This window comes from Triticum aestivum, chromosome 7D (assembly GCF_018294505.1).
Source record: "Triticum aestivum cultivar Chinese Spring chromosome 7D, IWGSC CS RefSeq v2.1, whole genome shotgun sequence".
NCBI lineage: Eukaryota > Viridiplantae > Streptophyta > Magnoliopsida > Poales > Poaceae > Triticum > Triticum aestivum.
The window spans coordinates 243068454-243077247 of NC_057814.1; the positions used below are offsets into that span (position 1 = coordinate 243068454).

At 46.5% G+C, this 8794-nt stretch overlaps 1 protein-coding gene across 1 annotated transcript; it reads right to left on the reverse strand.

The window, feature by feature from the left end:
* Nucleotides 1–4454: 4454 nt before the first annotated feature.
* Nucleotides 4455–7395, reverse strand: LOC123166586 (peroxidase 55). Its single transcript, XM_044584400.1, has 3 exons — nucleotides 7032–7395; nucleotides 5412–5603; nucleotides 4455–5316 (listed from the first exon to the last, which is right to left on the reverse strand). Exons 1-3 carry the CDS (start codon nucleotides 7263–7265, stop codon nucleotides 4741–4743), a joined length of 1002 nt encoding a protein of 333 aa, XP_044440335.1. The 5' UTR covers nucleotides 7266–7395; the 3' UTR covers nucleotides 4455–4740.
* Between the last annotated feature and the right edge of the window lie 1399 nt (nucleotides 7396–8794).

Genomic DNA, 8794 nt, shown 5'->3' on the forward strand with positions numbered 1-8794 from the left:
CTCCCTCGCCGAGGCCGCCGAGGCCGCGTCCTGCACCACGGTCGCGCTCGGTGACCTCGTATCCCGCATTGCCTCCCACCTCTCCCTTCCCCCCCTCCCTTCCTTCGACTACCAGGCCGCGCTCGAACGCGCCGTGCTCGGCTCGTACAAGCTCACCACCGCTGCGGGCGAGGAGAAGACGAGAGCGATTCTCTCCCAAGCCAGATTTCTCCTCCGCTGCTCCTCCAAGTGGTCGCTCACCACCGGGCGGCACCCACTCCCACTTCTCGCCGGCCTGATTGCCTTCGCCGCAGAGCTGAACGGGGTCGCTGAGGTTTCTGTGGAAGACATTGCCCAAGAGATGTCGGCGGTCGTGCACACCAGCCGTCTCCGATACAAGGAGCTCGTTAAAGTGCTGGTGCATGTCGCGCAGAAGTTGCTTCCGTGGGGTGCCGACGTCAATGCCAGAAACCTGCTCCTGAACGCCCCAATGCTGCTCCGGCTCATGGAGATGCGGTCACAGTCCGACCCATCGGAACTGTTTCTTGAGAGCTTCGCTCCGGACATCGCCGGCATTTTGCAGGTGTACTCATCTGTTGATGAGGACGAGTCCAAGTACCTCCAGATTGTTCCCCTGGATGTTGATGATTTGGATTTCGAGAATTCTGGGAAAGAGGGCAAGGAATCAGGGGATTTGAAGATCTCAGAGGATTGCCTGTCAGATGCTTACCAGAATGTCTTAAAGAGGCTCTCTAAGCTAAAGGAACTTGGGAAGGTTGGGAAAGTTGCTAGCAGGAGGAAGCAGCGGAGGATAGGGCTGGAGCTGGAACCATGGATGGATTCGCTGGATGATGATCGGACCAAGCGCATGCCGCTTGAGGAGGTAGCAGATATTGACATTGGCTATGATGCACCTCCTCCGTCGTTTACTGCTGGATTGGAGCATCAGAAGCGGAGGAGAGCACGAATTGAAGCTGCTAAGTGTCGAATCGATGCAATTAGGAGGGCTCCTGCTGCGCGTACTGCAAATGCAATTGATTCACTGGCTGTTCATGGAAATGAAGATGCTTGTCCACCACAAAGAAATAGCAGGAAGAAGGTGGGTCGAAAGAGACGACATGGAGAACATCCTGCGGAGATGTCAGATGCTCCTGACTCCGGGAAGAAGAAACGGGGAACAGACCCATGTGATGGTATTGACTGGGAAGATTGCGTTATCGAACTCCTTTTATTACATGGTGCAAATGAGGCAGAGATTGAACAAGGCCAATACAGAAGACTGTTGGAGTTGCATGTCTTCAGTGCAATAAGTGGAGACAGATAAAAACCTGGCGGTGCAGCGTCTTAAATCTTGCTTCCTGAACATAGGTTTCCATTATTCTGTGGTGCATTGCTCATTTTTAGATAGAGAAATTTTGCGCCGTTTGTATTTTTGTGGAGTTCACTCAAGCTGATCATGGGAAGAACATATTGTGGTAGGGAAGTGCTTCATGGTAGGCTTTCTGTCTTTCTCCTGCAAAAAACATATAGAAAAATACATAGGAATGATACTTTCCCAATGATTTTTATTGCATAGTTGACTGGGATGTGTCACTTTGTGTACATTGCTATACAGCTTATGAAGACATACTCAGTTAGACTTGAGATTGCTATACGGCTTGTGAATGACATAAGGGTTGTTTGGTTTCTAGCCACATATTGCCACACTTTGCCACACATCACCTCAGGCAAGTTTGACCAAGTTAGGTGTGTGTTTGGTTCTAGCCACACCTAAGGCAAGATTTTTTTATGAGAAGTGAACCCCACATGTTATAGACACAAAAAGTGTGGCAAGATTCCCTTAGGCAAGCCAAAGTGTGGCTAACAATTTGAGCAACTCAAGTTAGGCAAATGTGGCAAAAATAATGTGGCAATATATGGCAACCATAGTCACAATCCAAACAGCCCCATACTCTGTTAAACTCGTATTTGTTTAAATCTTTTTCTTCTACTACAATGAATGTAGCAATGCTGGCTTGGTAGAATGAGCAATAAGAAATATGCTCTGAAATATGTGCTCCGATGGCTTTTTCTGATGTCAGTTTCATATATATGAGCAAATTACATGTTATTTGCTATGCAGTCCTTGTATTGTACTCCCTCCGTCCGGAAATACTTGTCCGAGGAATGGATGTATCTAGATGTATTTTAGTTCTAGATACAATCATTTGTATCCATTTCTACGACAGGTATTTCCGGACGGAGGGAGTATTATGTTGCATCTTGTTGAAGGGCTGAAGGCCGTGCTATGCTAGCACTTGGTTGTTAGCTCGTCATGTGCAATTCATCTTAGTAAGAGGTACTCAGGAATGTTCTCCTGAGGAGCTGCCAGCCGCCGCCGAAGCCACTGCCGCCCATCTCGTAACGCCATGGAGAGATGCCCTCGAGGTGGGTGAGCCAGTCGCTGACGCTGAAGCGAGCGAATGGTGCGCCACTACCCTGACGCGATGACGACTCGGCAGCCACAGATCTGCCCCAAGCCGAATGAGCTACTTCTCACTGGATGATTGATGATTGGTTTTGTAGCGTTCACCAACTATGATGCATTGGTGTTGTAGAAGTGGTTGGTGTTGTAGAAGTCCTTGTGCTGTATGGTTTTCAGATGGCATTTGTAATCTTGTACTATTACTGTAATATGTACTATTGAGCAATTGGTGCCTTGTTTAACTTTCTTCAAAAGGCGGCATCAACATTCTCTCGGGAGAAACACGTCGGCTTGTTTAATTTTCAATCTGGAAGAATTCAGTAAACTGACAAAGCTTATTTTACCAAACGAAGGTAGTTTAATTTGTCTGAATCATCTCTTTTCAGGATGAATGACTTAGCTTCATCATGGTTTGCTCCAAACAGAAGCTGTGAAAGGACTCCAGCAAAATGCACTGTAATCGCCAAATCAAAAGAGGTAAGTGCATACTAGTTCAGAAGCTTTGCATCCACTATATTCATGTCCTCAGATTTATCCAATCCATTCACACTAGTAAGTCAAAATAAATACTCCCTTCAATCCATATTATTTGTCGCGGCATAAGTTGTACTAAAGCTGCTGTGGCAAGTAATACGCTACGACAAGTAATATGAATCGGAGGGTGTAGAGTATTATTCACAACGCCAAACATCCATGTACTACGTCACAAAGGCACAAGGCTTGCACCATTGAAGAACAAGAAAATTCAGTACAACTATAACGTGGGAAGAGATTGGCACATGAACGCCACAGAAACAAGCATGTAGGTGAAGCAGATCCTTCTGCAAGCGTGAGGACACTTTCATGCGTCAGCATCCGCAACCGGCTCGCCCAACTCCTCTAGGGCATCTCCCTGCGGCGTTAGGAGATGGTGCGGCGCAGCTCCATGGGGCAGTGTCAGCGGCGGCATCAGTTCCCTGCGGCAGCCGGCAGCGCCGGCTGATGCAGAGTAGAAACAACAACAGTCACATGCATCCTATGATGCAGATACCGGGGTAATCCCCTTTTAGAAGAAAAAAATCCAAATTATTTCTCTTGTTTGTAGAAATTTTGTAGGACTTATATGGGATAGGATTCCTATAGAAAAATTTCCTTAGAACCCTTTGATTTGTAGGAATGGATTTCTATTCCTATGTAGGGTTAGTTCCCATCCTTCACATTTCAAAGCAAAGAAAAAGAATTACTTCTGACCTAATCGAAAAGTTCTTATCCTGTAAAATGAACGCCATCTCTTTTTCTATAAGAATTGAGGTACATGCCATCTTATTTTTTATGACTATCATATTCATATGATGTCCCTATCCTATGAACCAAAGAAGACCTAAGAGGAGGAGGGTTATCGGCAAAACAGGCTTAAGTGGATGGTTAGCAATCCCACGTGTGATCTGTCACCGTCCATTACCAATCATCTCTAAAAAGACTTACATTTATAAACGGAGGGAGTACAAACCAAAGGGCTCAAAAGGAATTTTTCCATTGAAAATCCTATCCTATAGAATTCCTCAAAATCCCTACAACCCAAAGAAGGTCTCAGAGGTTTTCACAGTATACGTCTCCGTCTTTTTTACATGTATTTTCGAAGTCATCTTCCTGGGTATAGGTTTTACACTTGTTCAGCTGTTGCGCTGCAAACATTGCTACGGGAGTTAATCCATATGATGTGTGGTAAAAAGCTATGACATCCTGGTATGTTGGTTACTGCCAGTGTATGAAAATGTTAAAACAGAGGGGGAGATTTGAAGAGACTTCTCAGACGAAAGACAACATACCAGGGGTTTATTCTCAATTCTTACCTGTTGCCTGTTGGGGTACTACTGAAGCCCTTAAAGTAGTGTGACCAATCAATTGGTGTCTTGGTTCTTTGCGCTAAAAAAAAGAAGAAAAAACTGGTGTCTTGTTCTTTTCCTCATCTTTTGAATTTCCTTTGTCGCAGATGATCATCTCTTAGTGACAAAAATGCATTTGGGCAAACTGAATCAGAACCATTTCCCTTTATTTGCCCTATTCATCAGAATAACCTTTTTTTCTTTGAGATATAATCATGCATCAATGGCTGTACAAAAATGCACCCACAAACAATAATCGAAAACCGAGAAAAGGAAAAAACAGCAACCCTCAAACATTGGATGGATTGCGTATGCAAAAGAATCAAGCTCAGCGTATGTCTATCAAAAACCCCTACTAAGAAACGGTACATGTATACCAAACTCAGAAAAAAAAAATACATCTGAATTACAGTCACTGCCGCGCGCGGCCATTTAGTGGTTGAAGGCAGTGCAGTCTCTTCTGATCTCTCCGCCGCTGCCGGTCTTCACCCCTAGTCTCCCCACCTTCATCATCGACTCGACGAAGGCCTGGAAGAACCTCGGCTCGCTGTCGGCGAACTCCTCCACCGTCTTCCTTGACCCCCCATCGGTGAAGAGCGCCTGGTCGGAGGTGAAGAGGCCGATGCCGTTCCTGAGGTTTTGGTAGTAAATGTTGTCGAAGACGACGGGGCTGAAGGGGTCCATGTTGACGGCGATGGTCGGGCCGACGTTTGGAGGGCACGCCTCCATGAGCCGCTTCGCGTACTCCGGGTTGAACGACGGGTCCAGCTTCACGGTGCTGCTGTAGTTGTACAGCCGCTTGGTGAAGCGGCTGCAGTGCGCGAACCCGACGGTGTGGGCGCCGGAGAGCGCCACCATGTCGCGCTGGGACAGGCCGCTGCGGTAGAAGATGTCGGTGAGCTCCTTGACGTGCATGTCCGGGCCGGGCAGCTTGTCCTCGACGTCGCTGGCCTTGGAGACGAGGCCGTCGAGCCGGCCGAGCTCCACGCTCCAGTAGGGGCCGGACGCCTGCAGCCAAATAATTTACGTAGGGCGCAGGGTTTCAGAACTGAAGGACGATGCCGTGAAAATGTTACTGGCGTGGAGATTGAGGTACTACTTACCAGGTGGACGACGTCTCTGGCGGCGAGGGCGAGGATGTCGGCGCAGGAGACCACGCCGGGGCACTTCTGCTCGACGGCCGCTTTGACCCGGTTGACGGTGTCGTAGCCGTCGCCGGCGAGGGAGTCGTCGTCGGGGGAGTTCTTCTCGGCGTCTTCGTTGCGAGAGGCTATCAGGACCGAACCGTCACAGCCCTGTGATTGCAAGTGGGGTTAGCAAACATAATCGCGCAACGGCCTGAAACGGGAATATGGACGGAGCAGTATCTTTAGATTACCATGTCCTCACGTGGGACAATCTTCATACAACTTATGTGGATAGTAAGGTTTTATGATGTATGTTTGTTTTAGGAACACATTTGTTTTTTCGTGAAATGTTTTAGGGACACATTGTGTCAATAGAAAATGGAAATGCTTAAAATCTGACAACAATTTTTAAAGCATGGTAATTGTAATGTTTTTATGGCAAATTACATTGTCCCCAAGATGACAATTTCCTTAGCAAGCATGACAAAATATTCATCCTCGCGACATTGCAATTTGCTATCTCGGCGTTCGATTTGTCATGCTAACATCGCAAAAAAAAAAAATTGCCATGCTAAAAAAGATCTGACTTTGGATTTGTAGGAAATCCATAGAAAAGGCTTATGTTGCATCCAAGTATAGGCAGGGACGCTCCAAGTGGGTCCGACACAACTGGTGGCCTACATGCCTTCACGCTCCTGCATCCTACTATGTGTAGGTCAACCCAAAAAAGAAAATGGAAATAAAGAATGGCAGAGCGGCACTAAACATCATTACGCGCACGACAGAGGCAGAGGCAGCTCTTCGATCTTTATTCTTCACAGCTTTGAACAAGCTGAATGCTGTTCATCAAAAAAAAAAAAAACAAGCAAACGTAGAGCTGGGCTGATGATGATCTGCGGCGAACGCCGAACACGCCGAGGCCAGAGAGATCCATCCGACAGGGCGGGAATTTGATAATTCGGATAGCAGGTGAAAAGTCGCGCTGTCACATGCACGCATAGGCTGTCGCAACCGACGACCACGCGAGGCGATCGAGTTGTTCCTTCCACCTCCACCTCCCTAGCTCCAGCTGCCTCCTAAACGACGCAGCTGGCTAATTCCCCTTACTTTAACTAATCGCCTTTTTGTGCTGCTAATGTTTGATCTCAAAGAGAAAAAAACTCAATTTCATCAAGAAGAGAAATCGCTAATGGGAATTACTGTGGGAAGAAGCCCTGCAAGCTAGCTACCACTGGAAAGGAGTGTCAACTTGCAGCTTTATCCTTTTTTTAATAAAGAAAAGTGTGGAATCGCTGGCTTTATTCCAAATCCGAGCAAGCTGGAGAACAGTTGGAGCTCACAAGAACCGCTGAATTATTATTTTGGAGAATCAAGAAGAAACTGCTGAGGAATTAAAAGCTGATAGACGAATCAATCAAATGCGCTCATCTCGTTCTAGTATCTTCTGTTTCACCAGCCACCCCAATCCCCTCTAATTAGTAATTAGTCAGATGCACGAACGATTTATAGCAGAATAAAGCAAGAACAAGGCGTCCAATGCAAGCTTAGCACATGTATCAGGTGTTTGATCCATGGGCGGAGGGATGATGAACTCACATTGACGAGGCAGTCGTGGAAGAAGAGCCGGAGCACCGCCGGGATGGTCACGATCGTCTCGTTCTTCTTCCTGGTCACCTCCTTCAGCACGATGTCCTCCAGCTGCGGGCACGTCGTCTTGTAGTAGCCCGGCGACATGCCGCCGCCGTACGCCGCCCCGCCCAGTGAGGACAGCATTGCCGCGACCAGGGCCACCGCCGCCACGGCGCACACGCTTCTTCTCCGTTTCTCCATGAGTATGGGTCCGCCCTAGGCTGTCGTGGTCGATGGAAGGGGAGGAGGCCGGCCTGTAGGGGGACACCGGACACGACGACCGGGGAGACGAAATGGAGAGACCGAGGCGGAGATAGCGGTGGTGGTGAGACCTGAGGAGAGGGCAATGCTTTATAGTGGTCCCAACCCGCTTCAGGATTTGGCCGGAATGCGGCTTAATTTCTGCTTAAAAGTTTCCACTGCCGACGACTTTGAACTGATTTCTTTTTTCGCTGAAAAATAAGCTGAAATGTTGAAAAAATTGCGACATGATTTGAACAATTCATCAGTTCAGGTGAAATATTTGGTTTTTATCTAACATGGTTGACAGGATAATCTTCAAATCAATCCGCTTCCTCCCCGACATATCATAATTTAGGTCTCATATGACTTTACTATTATCAAGGTGTCATGTTTTTTGCGTTATTTAGATTGTTCGTTTGTGATTGACATAGTAAAAGCTTCTTTTACTGAAAAATATATTCAAAAATGAGATAAACATTGGGCAATAGAATATGGACACTAACTTTAAAATTAGAACCGACATTTAAATATATAGGGGGCGGGGTGGCAACTTTGCTCGGTAAGAACTCCTTTGGCTTACACGTTCGGTCCAACGCATATCTCCAAATCGCCCTACAAACCGTTCCCAAACTTGAGGAAGGTCCAACATGGATTATCAAATGTTCACGGACACGATAAATGTCCGAAATCTCATAAACCGTCCTCAACTGATGTTCACGGACACGTTCGAACGTGTTAGGGGACTCCCATTGAAGTTTCCGTGAGCTTCCCTAAGACATATTCGCGTACGCTAAAGAAATTTTTGCATGCGAGGTTTTCATCTTGAAAGAGTTTGATAAATAAAATGACAACTGACATACATGAAAAGAGTGTTTTTTTAAGTAACCACACCCATGTCGCTCTCAGGGGCCTCGGGGCCGGCTCGAGCGAATCCTAGCCACCACTCCCACCACCTCCACTTCATGTCCCTAGCTAGCATCAGAGAATGATAGTGAGCAAAGCCTGTCGGCCATGGTAGCGGGGCAGCTGCTGATAACCCACAAGTGTAGGGATCTATCATAGTCTTTTTGATAAATAAGAGTGTCGAATCTAACCAGGAGCAGAAAGATTTAGTTAATAAAAACTAGTAAGAAATCAGTGTAAAAGCTGCAATGATTGCTTGATGATTAATTGATCACAAAAGAAATTGCAAGAGGTAAATAGTAACAGAAGTGCAGTAAAGCAAGTGAACCCATTCTTAATCGTGATAAAGACAAGCCGGTTGTTTTACTTATACTGGTCAAATCGCTTTTGAGGACACATGAGAGTTTCCCCAAGTTAACTTTCATTGAGTTAATGTTCGTTGCTTTGATAATTTGTTGTGCGGTGAAACCTAAGATGATGCGTTGTTCTTACAGGAACAACAACATACTTATGATTATACCCTCTATGCACGAAAAAGTGTTCCCCCACTTTAGATTATAAAGCAACCACCACAACATCATCCA